At 38.4% G+C, this 19,427-nt stretch overlaps 1 protein-coding gene across 4 annotated transcripts in view; it reads left to right on the top strand.

Annotated features, from left to right (window-relative positions):
- Window positions 1-17,555, top strand: part of Arhgap12 (Rho GTPase activating protein 12) — a 96,133-nt gene extending 78,578 nt beyond the window's left edge. For all 4 annotated transcript variants that reach the window (XM_013349000.2, XM_005354810.2, XM_013348999.2 and 1 more), the window contains 9 exons: window positions 4,787-4,888; window positions 7,433-7,531; window positions 9,819-9,921; window positions 11,199-11,315; window positions 12,823-12,921; window positions 14,411-14,488; window positions 14,591-14,725; window positions 14,967-15,069; window positions 15,989-17,555. In XM_013349000.2, coding sequence (XP_013204454.1) covers window positions 4,787-4,888; window positions 7,433-7,531; window positions 9,819-9,921; window positions 11,199-11,315; window positions 12,823-12,921; window positions 14,411-14,488; window positions 14,591-14,725; window positions 14,967-15,069; window positions 15,989-16,163 — 1,011 coding nt within the window. In that variant the 3' untranslated portion in view covers window positions 16,164-17,555. The remainder of the gene's footprint in view (window positions 1-4,786; window positions 4,889-7,432; window positions 7,532-9,818; window positions 9,922-11,198; window positions 11,316-12,822; window positions 12,922-14,410; window positions 14,489-14,590; window positions 14,726-14,966; window positions 15,070-15,988) is intronic.
- Window positions 17,556-19,427: the final 1,872 nt, after the last annotated feature.

The raw sequence follows: 19,427 nt of genomic DNA, 5'->3' as shown, positions 1-19,427 counted from the left end.
GGAGTCTCCTGAGTAAAATGTGTCCCTATCTGCAGTGGAGTCTCCTGGGTAAAATGTGTCCCTATCTGCAATGGAGTCTTCTGGGTAAAATGTGTCCCTATCTGCAGAGGAGTCCCTTCTACCTGAGATGAGATCCTGAGACGAGGGCCAGAAAGACAGAGACAGATGTGCTAAAAAGAGCTTCTCTTTGTCTCTGAGCCGGTGCTGTGCTGGAGCTGAGCTCTGTCAGAGCCATCCTCATTTCCCTGTGCTGTTTACAGTTGGGTTTGAGGAGTATGTAAAGGAGTTACATTGTGAGAGAAGTATAGGTCTTTAAAGGTTAGAAACACTCTAGAGTCCTCAGAGGTCACTGGAAGAAACAGCAGGCTCTCAATCCGTGCAGACCCGTGCTCACCCACATGCTTTACATTTCTTCCTTTTAAATCATCATTCTCTTACATTTTTTCAAAGAATAGTTAGTTGAATAAATGAAATACATGCATTTCACCTGCAATTGAGATATCTGCACACATACCCACAAATAATAGACCCCCACAGATATCTGTAGTTACTGAAGCATTATTTTAAAAATTATTTTTTTATCTCTGTGTGGGGTGGGGAGTAGAGGGGGGAGAGGGAGGCTGACTGTCAGTGAGGGTACACATGGAGGGCAGAGGACTTTCAGAAGTTCTCCTTCAGCCCTGTCAGTTCTGGTTGTCAGGCCTACACAACAAGCACCTTTATTCACTGAGCCAAATCACTAGTCCATGAACCATTCTTTTGTACTTTTAAAATTCCCCAAAATAGATCCGTTTTAGGACATGTATTTCTGTCGTGAGTGATTGTCCTGTAAACTAAGGTGTTTAGCAGATGACTGGCACCTCCACCTCTCGCTATTTAGGACTTGACATTGTCAGATGTCCCGCGTTGGACAAAGGTCACTTTTGTCCTGGTATTCTAGAGAAAGGGGAAGGTACGCTACGTAAGACCACATGTAGGAGCTGACTTGGCAGGGGCCACAGGACTTGGGCAAGTAGTCCTCAGGAGGAAGGCCAGGAGTTTCTGAGCAGAGAGGCTGGCCAAGAGCCAGCTCTGAGTACTTTCTGTTAGCCCTCAGACATACCTACTTATCATAAGATATGTAAACCATTCTTCTTAAAAATAAATATTTCTGTAATTACAAAATACTCCAGGAGTTCTAGGTCTTTTGCAAACATATTTGGGAGTTTGCCATGCTAGTATGGCATTTGCTTGTAAGAATTATATTCTTGATTCTGCCTGGTTCCATTGTGCTCTTTCTTGTGTGTGCCATTATAATACTGTTGTGTATTGTTATGAAATAATTTTCTTTCCCTGCCCTATCACAGGGTTCAGTCTATAAGTTCTTGCTTTCTTCTTGGAAAAGACCTGTCTATCATCAGTGTATATATTCTGATCTTGTTTCATGTATCACTCTGTTCTAGTTGCATACCTTACACATGTTGGGGTTTTGTTGTTTATTTTGTTTTTGGTGCCCTAACTACATTGACAGGGAGGTGATTTCAGTAAAGTGGTAATTTGTTTTGAAAAATAATGAGGAAAAATTTGTTGCCAAACATATAGATTCCATTTTTCTATCATTTTCACATCACTCTTTATGTTTAACTAGTTGTTTATATGTGATCTTAGATCATCCTAAATCTATAAAGCATACTAGCAACTAATTAATAACTGATTTTGTTTTACTAACTATATTCAAGCTCTACAGCATTTGGGGTTGCTCAGTTCTGTGTAGAATGTTGCTGTGTCTGTTGTAGTTTTATGGTTGGTCACCACAAAAGTAGAAATGTTAAAAATAAAAGTTAGCCTTATTTTTGTATTCATAATCTCAGTAATAGATTCCATTTAACCCCTATTTCTTGTTATAACAAGTACATTATGTAAGTCCATATTACTTACTGAAAGGCAGAAGAAAAATGTAATAGTTGAAGTCTGGTCATTTCTTAAGTGGAAAACTGCTAAGTGAAGTACTGCTGTGACGGTAGTAGGTTATCTGCCACAGTGGTGTGGGGTGTGACTCCAAAAGCCAGTATAAACTGACATGGCAACATTTTAACAATTGAAGCTTCTTATATTCAGGATATATCTGTAAGCTTTATTACTTGTAGATGATAGTTCTTAAAGGTTTAGCATACTAAACTGTTGTGGTACCATAGGAATACTCCTTTTCTATTCTTACATAGTAGACTGAGTAGGAATTTTAAGTTATCAGAGCCATGCCAAAAGAATTAAGTATGTACTTAGTGCGGTTTTCTTTTTGTTAATCTTTTTTTTTTATTAATCCCTTTCTTGTGTAGTTAACAAAACATAATTAGTAGCTTAAGTTTTTCCCTTAACTACCCATGCTACCTATTTTCCTGTTCATTTCACAGCTCTAACCATGTTGCTAGAGGCTTTTTAGCATCTGATTTTATAATTTCTAGCAAAGACTGAATAAATGGCTTGGCTTATGCTTTTGTGTTTTTGAAAGTCATTAGTTATTGGCAATGTAAGTAGTTGATAAAGAAGTCAGTCGTGAAAGCACAGAGCAGGATCAGAGGCTGTTTCTTAGAAATGTACTTGGCATCTGCTTGTGAGTTACGTGTTTGAGAGTCTGGCATTGCCTTTAGAACATAATCATTTATATGGCTACCTATGGTCTAGCATAAATTTCAAGAAATAGAACTGTGAAGCTGCAGTATACCTGTGACTGCCTGTTTGCAAATAATAGCTTTACCCAATTTCCTTCTCTATGGGTTACCATGATCATAGATTGGAGCTGAGTGCCTATTAGTTTGAAGGCTTACCAGATTTAGATATACTTACATTTTTAAAATCTGAAAAGAGAAGGATTTAAGATAATCTGTTTAACCTTCAGTAATGTAGCAGGATACAAGATTAACTTGAAAAAAACAGTAGCCCTCTTTTATTTACACAGATGGGCTCAGAAAGAAATCAGAGAAACATCACATTTCACAATAGCAACAAATAACATAAAATATCTCAGATAACTCTAACCAAACAAGTGGAAGACCTGTATGACAAGAACTTAAAGTCTTTGAAGAAAGAAATTGAAGAAGACACTAGAAAATGAGATTTCCCATGCTCTTGGGTAGGTAGAATTAACATAGTGAAAATGGCAATCTTACCTAAAGCAATCTACAGATTCAATGCAGTGCTCATCAAAATCCTAGCAAAATTCTTCACAGACCTCCAAAGAATAATACTCAACTTTATATGGAAAAGCAAGAACCCAGGACAGCCAAAACAATCCTGTACAATAAAGGAACTTGAGGAGGCATCACAATCCCTGACTTCAAACTCTACTACAGAGAGAGCTACAGTGCTGAAAACATACAGGAGGACCAGTAGAATCTAATCGAAGACCCAGACATCAACCACATACTTACAAACCCCTGATTTTTGACAAAGAAGCAAAAAATATAAAATAGAAAAAAGAAAACATATTTAACAAATGGTGCTGATATAACTTGATATCAACATGTAGAAGAATGAAAATAAATCCATATATGTCCCCATGCACAAAACTCAAGTCCAAATGGATCATAGACCCCAACATAAAGCCAGCCACACTGAACCTCATAGAAGAGAAAGTGGGAAATACACTTGAAGTGGGAAGTACATTTAGAAGCATTGGCACAGGAGGCCACTTCCTAAATATAACCCCAGTAGCACAGACACTGAGAGCAACAGTTAATAAATTAGACCTCCTGAAACTGAGAAACTTCTGTAAAGCAAAGGACATAGTCAACAAGACAAAATGGCAGGCTATGGAATGGGAAAAGATCTTTACCAACCCCACACTGGACAGAGGGCTGATCTCCAAAATATACAAAAAATTCAAGAAATTGGTCTTCAAAAGAACAAATAATCTAATAAAAAACTGGGGTACAGACCTAAACAGAGAACACTCAACAACAGATGAACCTAAAGTGACTGAAAGACAATTAAGGAAATGCTCAACATCCTTAGCCATCAGAGAAATGCAAATCAAAACAACTCTGAGATTCCATCTTATACCTGTAAGAATGGCCAAGATCAAAAACACTGATGACAGCTTATGCTGGAGAGGTTGTGGGGTAAAAGAAACGCTCCTCCATTGCTGGTGGGAGTGCAAACTGGTACAGCCACTTTGGATATCATTATGGCGATTTCTCAGAAAATTAGGAAACAACCTACCTCAAGACCCAGCAATACCACTTTTGGGTATATACCCAAAGGATGCTCAATCATACCACAAGGACATGTGCTCAACTATGTTCATAACAGCGTTGTTTGTCATAACCAGAACCTAGAAACAACCTATATGCCCCTCAACCAAAGAATGAATAAGAAAAATGTTGCATATTTACACAATGGAGTACTGCACAGCAGAAAAAATAATGACATCTTGAACTTTGTGGGTAAATCTAGAAAAAAATCATATTGAGTGGGGTAACCCAGACCCAGAAAGACAAATATATGTATTCACTCATAAGCGGTTTTTAGACGTAAAGAAAACCCAGTCCCAAAGAACCTAGACAGCAAAGAGGACTCTAAGACATATGTGGATCTAATCTACATGGGAAGTAGAAAAAGACAAGATCTCCTGAGTAATTTGGGAGCATGGGATCATGGGAGAGGGTAAAAGAGGAGAGGGGAGGGAGGGAAGTGGAGAAAAATATAACTCAATAAGACGTAAAAAAAAGATAATCTGGATTATATACATTAGTCTTTTTGAATATACATGTATATCACATAGTCATTTTTCTTTTTTTCTAAAATAAAGTTTGGGAGTAATCAGTCCAAACCAGAATTCACAGTGGATCTCAAGGGGGCAACGATAGAGATGGCATCGAAGGACAAGTCCAGCAAGAAGAATGTATTTGAGGTAATACATTGTTTACTAACTCATTCTTGGCTTTAGTATGTATATGTTTTGTTTTAGTCTTTCGTTGTGACAAATTGGGGCAAAGTTTGTGACTGAGTCATCTGTACTGTAATATTTTAAGGGCTGAGGGGGGATCAGCTTCATTTGCATGTTACAGAAAGTAAGGGTTACAGACCTTTTTTCCCAGATTTTGTCTTTACTAGCAGTAACAAAAGGATGTGATTTTTAATATTAGAAAATAATTTTAGGGAGGTATTTCTTGGAGAGGCTGTGTGTGTGTGTGTGTGTCTGTGTGTGTGTGTGTGTGTGTGTGTGTGTGTGTGTGAGATCTCATGTCTTAGTATTGCTGTGGCCGTAGAACTATTCTACAGAAATGAAGTCTCTTCCCTGTTGCTCTAACCCTTCCACTGCACTTCATGGTCTTGAACAGTTGTTTGTCACCATGTAGCAGACCACTGTAAAGCTCAGCAGCTTTGCAAAAGAACCCCTCATGCTTGTTGCAGTTAGTCCGGCATGAGTCCGGGCTGTTCTGCTCTCACCTGGGAGCACTCATGAGGCTCAGATGGAGTGGGTAGTTTGAGCTGATCTCATTTCTCCACATGACTTGTATTGGCTATAGCTAATGGAGGGGCTTCCTTCTCCCTAAGGCCTCTCTTTTTCAAGAAGGCTAACACAGACTCCTCCACATGCAGTCAGGGTTCCAGCAGGGTGAGATGACAAGGCTTCTCGAGGTCTAGACTTGGAAGTTGGCCTAGCTACAGTGTACTGTTACAACACGACTCAGAAGTCTACTTAGTATTGAGGACCCTGGGTAGTAAGAGTTCACGTGGGACAGGGAGCAGTGGAGTTCCACTGTAGAAAGCTGGAGGAATTTGTGAGATGTGCCTGTAAGCTGTCTTGTAATTCCCTGTCCCTATTTATAGCCTCGTATCTGAGGCCTTTCATTGTAGACTAGGCACTTTGGCTTCAGCAGTGTCTTCCAAGGAGAACCTACATGATATTTTGTCATGTGTTAAGTCATGGGTACCAACCCACACCTATCTCTGCTTCTCAAATGCTGTTTATCTCCAAGACTCAAGACAAATGCTACAACAGTGATGCTACTTTTAAAAAATAAAACCTTGAATTTTTAATTTGTTGTTCTTTGCCTTTAATATCACTTATAAATTTTTCTAGATTAGATTAATCTGTATATTATTAAATTAGCTCTTTTTTTTTGCTTTTAAAAACTGTTTTAACTTTGATTTAGGAACCCCCTCCCCTATCTGTAGCAGCATACATTCAGTGCATGGAGGTGGAGGGGTGGGAGGCTTTACCACCTGTCTAGAGAGATGCATGAAAGGATATCATTACTTCTGAATCTGTTTGCAGTTCCAGTAGCTGGTTTCTGAATGAGAAAAGGATCCATGGTCAAATACATTTTGGAAATAGAGTGTATTTTTCCCTATTTTAGACAGTTTCAGTGTTCTCTAAATTGCCATGCTCCTGGGGACACTTGAGGGAGAGCATCTTGTTAGACTTCTTAAATCCAGCGCTTCCCAACTTACTATTTCATCATATTTTAAATTTAATTTTTGAGAAATAGCTTTATTAAATATTACTTGAGAAATTATGGGGGAAATTATCCTCAGAACATTGTTTGGCAATTGTTTTGGGAAGCTTGCCAAATGTTTCTCTAGGAAAACAAACTCATTACTAGCTAGGGAATGTGAGGGAGCTTTCACAGTTTACAACTCTTTCATTAAAGTGTAAAAAACTTAGGCCAGAGAGACTTAAGTTGGTTTGGGTTTCATATAAAATAATGAAGATCCATGCTTCAGTTCACGATTGAACAATTAGTAATATTTCTGCTCAGAAGGAGTGTGAGGTTGATGAGCTAGCTCATCAGGTAAGGGCACTTGCTGCCAAGCCTGATAACTTGAGTTCAGTCCCTGGGACTGGTGTGGTGGGGGAACAGACTGACTAGTGTTCTCTCACCTCCAAACTCAGGCCATGGTACACATGTGAGCATACACACACAATAAATAAATGAATTAAATCAATAGATAGATGTATAAAAAGTTTTAAAGGACCTCATATTGTCACTTTTGCCCTCATACTCAGTCATCATCATCCGTTAAGTAGGAAATACTGAAAACCTAACAGTTAAGTCTTTTTTCTGTATTTATATTCATAACCAGACCATGAAAATTCTCAGGCTATGAAAAACTACTTAAGCTATATGAAATACCACAGACTTTTATTTCTTTACAAATGTTTCAGTTTTAATTGTTAATGCATTGCTTTGGTACTTGTATTTATTTTTAAATGACTTTACTACTTTGGGATTCTGAATTACTAGAGTTTTATTCAGAGTTTATTGCAAAAATCAAACTTATCCTTTATAAAATAATTAGCCTGGCATTCCCAGCTGCCTTGGTACCTCTATTGCTATCTGTGTGAACCCAGTGCACTGGAGAGTGTGCAGGCTTTGAAGTACATGTTTTTTTCATTTATTGTGTTGAAAGCACTGACATGTTCTTTCCTCACCTTTTTTCTATAAAGCTGAGAACTCGCCAAGGAACAGAGCTGCTAATTCAGTCTGATAATGATGCTGTTATTAATGATTGGTTTAAAGTTCTTAGTAGTACTATCAGTAACCAGGTATGTATTTGATTTAAGTAAAATTTTTATTGCAAAGTCAGGTATAGTAGCATGTGCTTTTAATCCTAGCATTTGGGAGACAAAGGCAAATGGATCTCTGAATTTGAGGCTAGTCTGATCTATATAGAGAGTTCCAGGATAGCCAGAGCTACATTGTGAGACTCTTTCTCAATTTCCTTTAATTGCAAGGCTGTTTTTCTAGTTTTCTAATTATGCAAATTTTAGTTTACAGAGGAAAGACTGCATGTGTGTATGCATATGCTGACCCAGGTGGGAAAGGCAAAGGTCACTTTAGCAGTCCGTGTCTAGTGGCCAGTGGAAGCTTAGTGTATAGTCCTTACTCAGCGTCAGAATGTGCTGGAAGGGATACTGTTTGACGGAAGGAGGCCAGAGGTCAAGTTTTGAAGTGTATGATGCAGTAGTCTCAGTGTGTTTCTAGTGACACCTTGTTTACATTTCTGCTCCTTCTCTTCTGAAGTACACCACTTGGGCTGCCAAGGACTGTGTGTTCCCTGCATTCTTAACCGCTTACTTGACATTGAGGGTCATCTAGCTTCGAAGAATGAAAGATAACACTTACTAAGGGAGATGTGAGCTTTTCTAGCAAATAATTATGAATTATATATAATGTAATATTGTATAATGTATAATATTTTTACTTGTGTTTCTTTCTGTTTATCTCTGATACCATGACTGACTTTTATTTTAATACTTAAATAAGAATAACCTTCTAAATAATTTTCCTAATTTAACATATTGATCTTTTTTTGTCTGTTTCTGGGTTTGCTGTACCTATTTTTGGTAGTGTGGATTAGCGTAAGGCCTTGTGTATGCTGGGCAAGCATCTTCCTCTGAGCTCACTCCTACAGTCTAATTGTTTTTGGTAGCCAGTGGTTCATTCTTAGAAATCTCCTATTAAAATTAAAATCCAGCAACTTGAATCCTGTCTACCATCTATTTGGGTGGACACGTTGATTTTCAGCTGTAATCACAGTACCTGTATTCTTATATTTAATAAGTACATGCGTGCTTGTGTACTAGGCAGCAAGCAGTACTATAACACACCTTTCTCTGCTGTACATGTAGTAATATGTAACATGCATTAGTGTTGAAGTGCAACACACTACAAAAACAGTAAGAAGGGCTAGTCTAGGGAAGGCACTGCAGGGCTGTGCTGGGTGTATATTTGTTTTGTAGTTGAGGTCTCCAGAAGCAGGGAATGAGGCAAGGGAAGAAAGAAGAGCATATTATTTAATGTGAAACGTGTAAGTACCTACTGTTTCACAGTACCAGAAAACAGAGAAGAGCCAAATGCAGCTGTTCCTGTAATCCCAGCACTTGGAGTAAGGCAGGGAGACTGCGGAGAGTGCACACCCAGCTGTGGAGATGCTGATCTTGAGAAGAGACACCAAGTCTAAAAGACTACATGATTTCTAGATTGGAGAATTTTGATTCTCATTAAAATTCCAAGTAGTTTTTCTGGTTGTATTTGAGAACTTTATTCTAAAATTCCTTTAGAGATAAAAAGGGCTAAAAATCATAAAATTTTCTTGAAGAAGGAAGTAAAGACCTACTGTATTGCATATTAGAACTTCAAACCTATGAAGCTTCATATTTAAGTAGGGGTAGACATACAGATCGGTGGGACAGAGTAAAGTGCCAGATATAGCATTGTGGGACAGTCAGGAAGAGTATACTTTTTAGCAGGCAGTATCCAAAAAGAAAAGGGAGCCCTTCCTTATGTCATAAAGAACCACATCCAGTGGAATAGACCTCAGCGAGAAGGACCGAGCAAAGTCCTTCCTTGGGAATTGAGTCCACTTTGTCATGCTGTCCAAGTTACCTTGGTGAGGCTGCAGAAGAGTATTGGGTGCTTTTGAGCAACTAACATCTGTGAACATTAAGTGTTGTGTCCATAATGTAGTAACGTACTCTTAAACTGTTGCTACAGCAACATGGATGTCATGTCCAGGAGTGTAAGTCTGACCCTTTAGTACAGAAAGTAGTTGCTTTGTCTTTTATCGGCTGACTTCTTAACTGCTGTTATGTCAAATGAAGCAGTTATTCCTAGTGTTCTGAGAGTTAACACAAGTAGTTCTCCTTTAGAAGTGAACGTTAATGTCATTAAAGGAAACATAACTTTAAAGACTGATCAAATACCTAAACCATATATACTATATACTATTTCCTAAAATCATTGGTAAAAGTTCATTATGGCTCATTCTGAAGATTGTTCTTTTCAGCTGCAGCAATATTAGAAGTAACATGTTTGGAAACTCACCAACAGGCAGCAGAGGCTGATGAAACAGCTGAAGAGGAGGCACCAGATTCACCGGGGGTAGAAAAGCAGGATAAAGAAAAGGACCAAAAGGAGCTTAAAAAACTTCGCTGTAAGCTGTTCCCTTATTTGGTAGTGGTCTCTCCCAGGTTTTGAATACATGCCCATAAATATGCAGTCTCTCCAGAGACTAGAAGAGTGACAGGGCTAAGTACTATCTTGTCAGCTCATTATTTTAACGACAGTGCATATCCATATGAAACTGTAATAGTAAGGTGGGATACTTCAAGAGAAAATACAGTACCCTTCTCTGAGGTCTTAGGAAGCTGGGCTTTGTTAAGTTGAAAATATATTTGTTTGCATAGAATCTTAGGCATTTGAAGGTCCAAAGTCAAGGAATAATTGTTCCACTACTACCTCAGAGGCACCAGGAGCCCACTGTCATGTGCTCAGATCTCCAGAGCACACAGACACACAGGAGCAGAGCTAAGCCAGCAATTTGAGGATGGATAGTTTTGAATGCAGAAGTATACTATTGATGTTGGCCATTAACTGTGATTCCACACCTTTTCCAGTTTATCTAAATCCACACGCTTAACTAAGGATTTTCTGGCCTTCTAATTAAACGATTAGAAAGTTAATTGTACTTTTGTTTTCCAACAATATAATGAAGATTTTACACAAACACACATCAACACCATCACTCAGCAATGTTAACACAGTTTTAAGGGGTTCTTTGTGGTTCAGGCTGTCCTTAAGCTCCCTGTTAAACCAAGACTGACCTTGAGCTCTTAATCCTCCAGCCTCTGAGTCTCCATAGTGGGAGTACAGGCATATGTCACCCAGCCATCCTTAAAGTTTCTATTCTCGATTGGTGTATTCTTTGCTCTTAATGTTCTCCAAACATAATTATATTTTAACATGTTATTTAGAATTTCATGTTACTATATCTCATAAATCAGGATTGAAGGTAATATAAAACAGGCTCTATGTGCTCTGTTCTTATGTCAGTACAGATTATCATAAAAGCATCAGCTACAAATATGTGGACTTTTCAGACTCATAGCAGTTCACTAGGGTAGGAATTTTGGGTTATGTTGTGAATTTTGTGTGTGTGGTACAGGAAATGGTATTTACCTTCTGACACTGATGGAAAAGTAAAATCATTTCTTAAGAATTGACTTATCCCAAAGAAAGTAGAGATGTAGTCCGCTTCTAGTGATTAAAAATAATAATTTTGCTTAAAGTTAGAATAACTATTCCTGCTGTGATATTTATTTTATTTATTACTTATTTATTTAACAATGGGTTGGTATGTTTTGGGTCATCTGTGAAAAAAACTTTTACTAGAAAAGTTTCCTGAAGTACCTAATATCTGTTTGCCTAAAGCCATGAAAGGATCCAGCATGGATTCTTCAGAGCAGAAGAAAACTAAGAAAAACTTAAAGAAGTTTCTTACCCGACGCCCCACATTGCAAGCTGTTCGTGAGAAAGGTTATATCAAAGGTGTGTGTACAAGAAGTGGTATTTACATAATGAATGTTAGCTGAATCAAGTGGGGTGTGTGAAGCTAAGACTGAGCACTTCCAAAGTTTTCATTGTTATTTGTCTCCAACTATGCAGATGAAAGGCATTTGATAATTAACACTGATCTTTTAAAAATGCATGTATAAAGTGTAGCTGAAACATGGAGCCAGGCGTAAATCCCAGACTACATTGTTTTGAAGCCCATATCAGAGAAGAACAGATGAGATGCATGTCGGTCATTGGTGTTCTTAGATATCACAACAAACTTTGGTTCTGCGCTGTGAAGATCAAGTTAGCAATGTGACAGACAGACAACCACTAACAGTATGAGAGCAAACAACAGCTGATAGTTACGTTCCTGATTGTTTGCTTTTGGCTCTAATTTAAGATAATTTGAAAGTTAACAAAAGATATTTATATTTCCCCCGATTGTATGTTTCTTAATTCATTTATGATCACCATAATGCACCATCAAGCACATGGTGGGACATGGCAGCACACAGGTAGACATGTGTGCTAGGGAAGGAGCTGAGAGTTCTACATCTTGATCTACAGGCAGCAGAAGGAGAGACTGCTACACTGGATGTGACTTGAGTATATGAAACCTTAAAGCCTGCCTTGACAGTGACACACTTCCTCCAACAAGGCCACACCTCCTAATAGAGCTGTTCTTTATGGGACGAGCATTTAAGCACATGAGTCTATGGGGACCATGCCTAGTCACACCACCATGCAATCTTAGGGGTTAGAGATAAGTACTAATGGATAAAACATGCAGGTTGGTTTTTTTTAGAGCCTTCAAAAAAAAATGTCAAAGGAGGTCTCAGAAGCAACTGTTAATTTGTTCATTAAATTAACTTTTTCACTGAGAAATATTTAGTTGTTGCCTTGTGGGGTTATATCACTTTAGACATTTTATTATCCTGAATACTTAGCACATACATGCAGTGTCTAAACTGTTTGTTTAAAAGATTAATGGAACAGCTTTTAAAACATTTTGTGGAATCCTGTGTCAGCACAAGAAGAGTACATAGCTTGTTTTGATAGTTTTTAAATTATTTGGGTATTTTCTAAGTGCTGTGCATGACGTAGGAGCCATGAGCACCCGTTGCTGTTGAGAACAAGGTTCCAGCCCTTGGGATGTACTGGGTGGCAGGCAAACCTGATGAATACTGTGAGCCTTTCCCAGAAATCCAGTAGAAAATGATTGGGATTGGTTATCTTAGGAAAGGATAGTCAGTTTCTGTAAGGAGGTGATTTTTGCCTGAGGCCGGGGTGAAGAAAAGGAACCATATTTAGGGACAGTGGTCTCTGCAGTAGGAATAAAATACAAAGCCTTTTTGACAAGAGTGAGTTGTGTAGTCTTTGAGTTTATTTGGGAAGATTAATGTGAGGTTGGAGGAGGCATGTGAGTGCACGCTGAAGTACTTAGCTGTTTTCTGAACTGATGTTTAGCAAAGTGATTCATTTAAAAAATCTCTTTCAGATCAGGTTTTTGGATGTAATCTTGCTAGTCTGTGTCAGAGAGAGAATGGGACGGTGCCAAAATTTGTGAAGCTATGCATTGAGCATGTGGAGGAACATGGTAAGAGAGTGCTGCCAAGTTTTGTTTTTCACATTAAGCAAAACAGCTCTTTGTTTCAGACCAAAATCCCTAGGGCTGGACCAGTAAAATGGCTCAGCTGGTCAAGTGCTAGCCACCAGGCCTGAGGACCCGAGAGAGAGAAAGAACCATTTTCTACAGTGTCCTTTGACCTCCACACAAGTGCTGCAGTGCCCGTCTCACATACCCCACGTAAATAAGTGTGATAAAACTCTTATAAGATTGTATGAGTTCTGAGTGAGGCAACCAGAAGTTCCTTATGGTCCTGAAATGTATATAAAAAAAATGAAGCGTTTTGTGTGCTAAAATATTACCTAGTTTTACCTGTTTCAACTTAAGGCCTTCAGGCTTCAGTGTTTGATATGTCACTATGGTAGCAGTCCAAGTCATCTGGAGTTGCCAGTGCTTACATGAAAACAGGGGTGACTGAAGCTGGCGAGGACTGATGTGCGGGTGTGAGTGCTGTAAGGGTGGTGTCAAGAGAAAGGTCATTTCCTGAGGCACAACAAACTCGATTCTTATGTCTTATGACTGACCGTGCATTGACTATCGTCCCAGCATCTGTGTGTATCAGAAGCATCCGACACAGGTAGCAACTTGTGTTACTTCATTTGTAACGTCTGCCAGTTTCGGATCTTTTGCCCATTGACTCTGTCAGCATGACAGTCAAGACTTGACACTGTTTATTTGCTTTATTTGAGGCTACATAATTAATAGAACATTAGAAATGTGCTTTGTTTTGTGTGTACAGCTTTGTTATTTAATGGATATTTAATATTTTTAGGTTTAATTATATGAATTTCAAATGATTCTGACCATACCAGAAAAAATATTATCACATGGTATGTTCTCTATAGAACCACTAGTTACTAGCTTTTGATAAGCCCACCATAAGCAATTGATGTGTCAGACACTGTTAAGAGAGTGCCAGTTTCTTCAGTATATGCATTTACATTTTAAAGTTGTGTGAAAAAAAAATGAATGGGTCGATTTTATCTTTGCTTTAAAAACTATCCATTAATATCTTAATATCAAATATTAATTATTAATATTAAATAATAATGTTAATAACATTAATATTAAATATCAGTTGTTCATATTTTGAGTTTTGTGAGTTTTTTATGAGCAAAGCTACAGTGTACCTCATAAACAGTAGAATTTCTTTTGTTTACTAAACAATATTCAGAATAAAATTGCCACCTCGTTCCCATGCCAAGAATCAAAATAACCATGTAGAAAAAGAGAGTATATGTCCAGTTGATTTTCAGCTAATGCTAAGAATAAGAATTCTGAAGCTGGGTACAATGTGTCTGTACCTGCAGCTGCTTGGGTAGATGAAGCAAAGGATCACTGCAGCCCAAGATTTTGAGGCAGTCTGGTCAGCATGGTAAAATCCCCAAATGGAGATGCTTATGCATCTTTATAAACAACAATGAGTTTCTTCCAAACATAAAGTATTATTTCCTTGTAGGTTTAGACGTTGATGGTATCTACAGAGTAAGTGGCAACCTTGCAGTGATTCAGAAGTTGAGATTTGCTGTCAATCACGGTAAGAGGGCACGCCTCCTGTTTATTTCCAGCAGCACTGCCCATAGCTTGAAGAACTGGTTCAAAGCAGTCTTAAAAATGTCTTATTCCTACTGTTTTTCAGATGAGAAATTGGATTTGAATGACAGTAAATGGGAAGACATTCATGTAGTCACTGGAGCACTCAAAATGTTTTTTCGAGAATTACCAGAACCTCTTTTTACATTTAGCCACTTTAATGATTTTGTTAACGCAATTAGTAAGTATGTTGTTGTTCTACTCAGTTCCTCCCCACCCCCGATACTGAAAATCATTTTTACAAATTAAGCTATTGGATGGTCTTTTTTAAACAAGTTTTTTCAATGGGTTGAAAAAAACTCCAGAGATTTTAGGTGTGACCACCAGATGTCACTGTGTGTTACCAAACACCAGCTTCCAAACTCCATTGCCTTTCCTTCTATAAGAATTTGCTGCAAAGTGTCTGCTTATTACTTTTTTAGAACAAGATCCGAGGCAGCGTGTTACTGCCGTTAAGGACCTAATCAGACAGTTGCCAAAGCCAAATCAAGATACAATGCAGATTCTGTTTAGACACCTCAAAAGGTAAGAAGCTGTTTGGGTAGGAAGTGTGGTTTAGGACAGTGGAAAGCACATGGACAGGGTCATCCAGGCCCCAGTTTGTCCCTAGATGTGTCACTTGCTGTCTTTGTAAGTTTTTAAAAGCAGCTCAACTTGTAGCATTTATTTCTTTTAGTAGAATGCTTCAGTGTGAAGTCTTTGTTAAAGTTTGTATTTTATGCAAAGTGTTTGTTTAATACTCACCACACAGTAGGTGTTCTGACAAGACTGAACTTAGCAGGAAGATGAGATTGCTGGCTTCAGTGAGACATGTTACATTACTTTAAAACATAACTCTCATGGCTCTCGGTTACTACTACATAGCTACTTTAATAAATGAATTTGTTACATCGTTGAAACATGGAAGTAGTAAGGTAGGGCTGGCAAGATGGCTCAGCATATAAAGGCCTGCGCCAATGACTCCGAGGACCTGTGTTCAGTCCCCAGGACCCACCTGAAAGAGATAAATGATTATCACAAGTTGTCCTTTTAACTTCTAGATGTGCACTGTGGTGCACACACACACATAAAGTACCTATTAGACGATCTTTTAAAATAATATTAAATTGAAAGTTGTAACTTTATTCCCTGATGAAATATCCTCCCCGTGTAGACGACAGATCACTGTTACCTGTGTGGTAGCTTATTTAAGTCTGTATTTTAGTCCGAAAGCGAAGCTAAAATACCACACATTGAAAGTTTGCCACAGTATATATAGTGCTGATCTTTCAGCTGTTAATTAAGAAACCGGCTCCACGTAGCAGCCAGACCAAAGTGACGTGCTTAAATCCTGCCTGTATCACCCCAGCAAAGTCAGCGATCTCTTTCTAGATGCAAACTGTTAGGTTTGTAATACAATTTGACGTTTTCCTCTGTTTCTTAAACCTTTGTTTTCTCTCTCTAGGGTTATAGAAAATGGAGAAAAAAACCGAATGACCTATCAGAGCATAGCAATCGTTTTTGGTCCCACTCTGCTGAAGCCAGAAAGAGAGACTGGTAATATAGCAGTTCATACTGTGTACCAAAACCAGATTGTAGAATTGATTCTTCTGGAATTAAGCACTGTCTTTGGACGCTGACTCCCATGAAAAATAGCCTGTGGAAAAGAAGCTGGATTCAGAAATTTCAAATCTTAAAAATGGTGTGTTTCATTTTTGGACCAAGCAGTGACAGTGACTCTAATTTTGCACTTTTTTGAGGGTCAGAGAGGAAGAAGAAAGATACCAGTGGGGCCCTCATTTGCTGCTTTGTTGCAAGCAGACAGCAAGCTATGACTGTGTGTAATTTTGGATTCATTTTATCCTAGATGCTTGCATTTCATATTTGAATATCAGTAAAAGATCAGAACTCAGAATTCTAAGCAGTCATACACACTGGATAACTTGGTAAGGAAAACTGTGTGGGTCCTATGTGTCATTGCCCTTGCTGTCACCAAACTGGATGATGGAGATTTCTTCTCATGCTCTGGAAGCTCTTTACTTGGTACAACGATAGTCATTGCCAGTTATTTTAAAAAGCATTCTTGGGCGTTTAAAACAAATGAAGTTGATCCATTTGAGACCTGTGTACTACTTTTTTCAGGGAATCTGCATGAGTGGCAGTCTTTAGTGCTGAAGCTCATGACCCAGATAGGATCCCTGGTGAAGGTTGCTGTCTAATTTTACTGTCTCACAGCATCCTTGCTGGATGCCTTGGTTGTTGGTTAGGACAGCACACTGACAGTACTTAAAACACTGTGATATACTGGAGTTCTATTAGTCTAAGTCAAATCAGGGTATTTGGTACGTGCTGTACTGAATTATAGCTAACAGTCCTGATTATGTTCAGTGCCATATTGAGTTCTTGGTATGCCCCTCTGGAAGTAGACATTGTGTGATGTAAATATGTGCTGAGGACTTAATATAATTTAGGTTATGTATATACCTGTGTTGTATAGGCTTAGAGCACATCTCACCCCAGTGTTTCTAATCATGGCATTGGTAACCGTTTCCATGGCTTCCTCCAGAAATAAGCCATTATTTGGGGAAATTAAACCATGCACTTTTAGGTTTTAATTCCATTTACTGGCAGATTACTTCAGTGAGAATGGTACTGGGAAATACTGAGTAGACTTGCTAAATAGTGAACACACTACAAGAGGAGCTTCTTAGACTATTTACTATGTACAGGAGCAGGAGCCATTAGGAGAGCCACAGTAGAAGTCTAACCTCCACCTGAGTAGTGGAAACCTGTGTAAATCAGACATATAGAAGATGACCCTGCAGAATTGAGTATTTCCTTTTACATTACTAATGTAGATTGATTTATATAATAAATAAACATTACTAATGTAGATTGATTTATATAATAAATAACAGGGTTTGCAAGGTTTTGTTACAGGGAGGCATGGTCTGTTGAAGATTTCTAAATGTATTTTTCTAGATTAACTGCTGTATATGAAATGTCTAATCTAATAAAGGAACTATAATAAGCTTAGAGGGTTTTTTTCCATTGGAGATAAGCATTTTGGTTCTTAATTTGTTGTTGATGTTTTGTTTTGTTTGTTTTTATTTACTGACATACTTTTATACCTCATTTTAGAAAATCAAATCCACATTTCCGGTGGCAGGTTGACTTTTCTCACCCCTGTGTTTTCTGTTCTTTCTGTACCGACAGCTCCTTGACACCACACACTTCTTTTTTTTCATCAGGGTTTGAAAGGAAATGATTTGTGACCACGATTCTTTTCCTAGGATTGCATTTGTAATTTCCAGATTGCCTTCCTTGGTAACAATTTGTGTGTGTGTGTGTGTGTATGATCTGTGCGGAACCTTTTTCCTAAATCTTGTAGCTAAGATACTCTCTGTGCTGTAATCTTCTTAAATACATAACATACTAAGCTGCTTGCCAGTGGATGCAGATTGCTTTGGTGTTGGGGGAGGCTGCTCGTTCATTCCTGGCTTCTCAGACTTGAAATACTTACACAAAACTGTATTAATTAAACACTGTTTGGCCAATGACTAGCATATTCCTAGCAAGCTCTTGCATCTTAAATTAACCCATTCCTATTATTTTACATTTTACAACGAGGCTCATGGCCTATCAGTGGCAAGGTCCCAGCTAGCAGCTCGTGTCGTTCTCCTCTGGTGCGTTACATGGCTTCTCTCTGATTCCGCCTGCTCTCTGTTTCTCTTTTAGCCTGGCTTTACTCTGTTAAGCCATTGGCTGAAAGCAAATTCTTTATTAACCAATGACAATAAAACATATTTACAGCATACATCTCCTCCCACATCACTTTAGATGGGGAGAAGTTCCAAATCAGCACATGTAGACCTGCAGATGCCGTTAATAATACAGTGTGCTTTAGGGTTCTTGTGTCTTGACTGTGTACCAGGAAACCAATTAGACTCAAGTCTGTGATCTGTGGTATTCTTTCTCTTGGTGGTCATGGACATGTCAAAGGGTTAAAATTGTCCTGTGTTTCTTGTTTCAAAGTACATGTGTGTATGCAAAGTCTTTGATGTTGTATTGTTCTACCACTAATATTGTATTGTGATGGTGTATGTACAATGAGGTCAGTGTCTTGGTTTTTTCATCCTTTGTGAATTAAAAGTTATCAATTGTTTTTGTAATAACAAAACCAGTAATATTTTCCTGTCTTGACAACTTGATTTTTTAGCAGAAAATATATTAAAAGCTAAAAATAAATACTATTAGTGGAATTTTATTTACTAACAGGCCTTTTTTCAAAATATCACAAAAGAGACAATTGAAAGAAAAAGTTTATTCAAATCACTATTGCAATCTAGTTAGAAAAATACTTCCTTAAATGCTGTGTTAGGCATTCTGCCTTTTACTCTGAAGAATATGATCAGCTCCGACAAGGTGTTGTTTTAGAGCAGGGGTAATGGAGTTTTCCTCTTTTGTGAAGACCACAGATGCAGTCATGAGTTCAGCCAGACTTCAACCTTAATGGCCAATAGGTTATGTTCATCAAACACATCCTCACATAGGTGTGTGCATTGCTGTCGCCCATGGCCGTGAAACTCACTAAAAACAGTAGTGGCTGACACCTGGGAATCTGTGGCTGTTCTAATGCCAGCACTTGCAGCTTTGACAGCTACAGTGTTGGAGCAGGAAAAATTACTCTGTGCTCTCCAGCTGGTGAGAGAAGCTTCTAATGAAAGTAGACATGGAGTCCCCTAGCAGCACCAGCTCCTCAGACTGTACAGGCACGTACGGCAGTGTCCAGAAGACAGCGGCTAGGACTGGTCCCTTGTCCAGGAAAATTCACATATTCTAATACTGCACTTGTCCAGGAAAATTCACATGTTCTAATACTGCACTTGTCCAGGAAAATTCAC

This window comes from Microtus ochrogaster, chromosome 16, assembly GCF_000317375.1.
Source record: "Microtus ochrogaster isolate Prairie Vole_2 chromosome 16, MicOch1.0, whole genome shotgun sequence".
In the NCBI taxonomy this organism is placed as follows: domain Eukaryota; kingdom Metazoa; phylum Chordata; class Mammalia; order Rodentia; family Cricetidae; genus Microtus; species Microtus ochrogaster.
The sequence above is the reverse complement of the archived record's forward strand: the minus strand, read 5'-3'. Positions and strand labels throughout refer to the sequence as shown.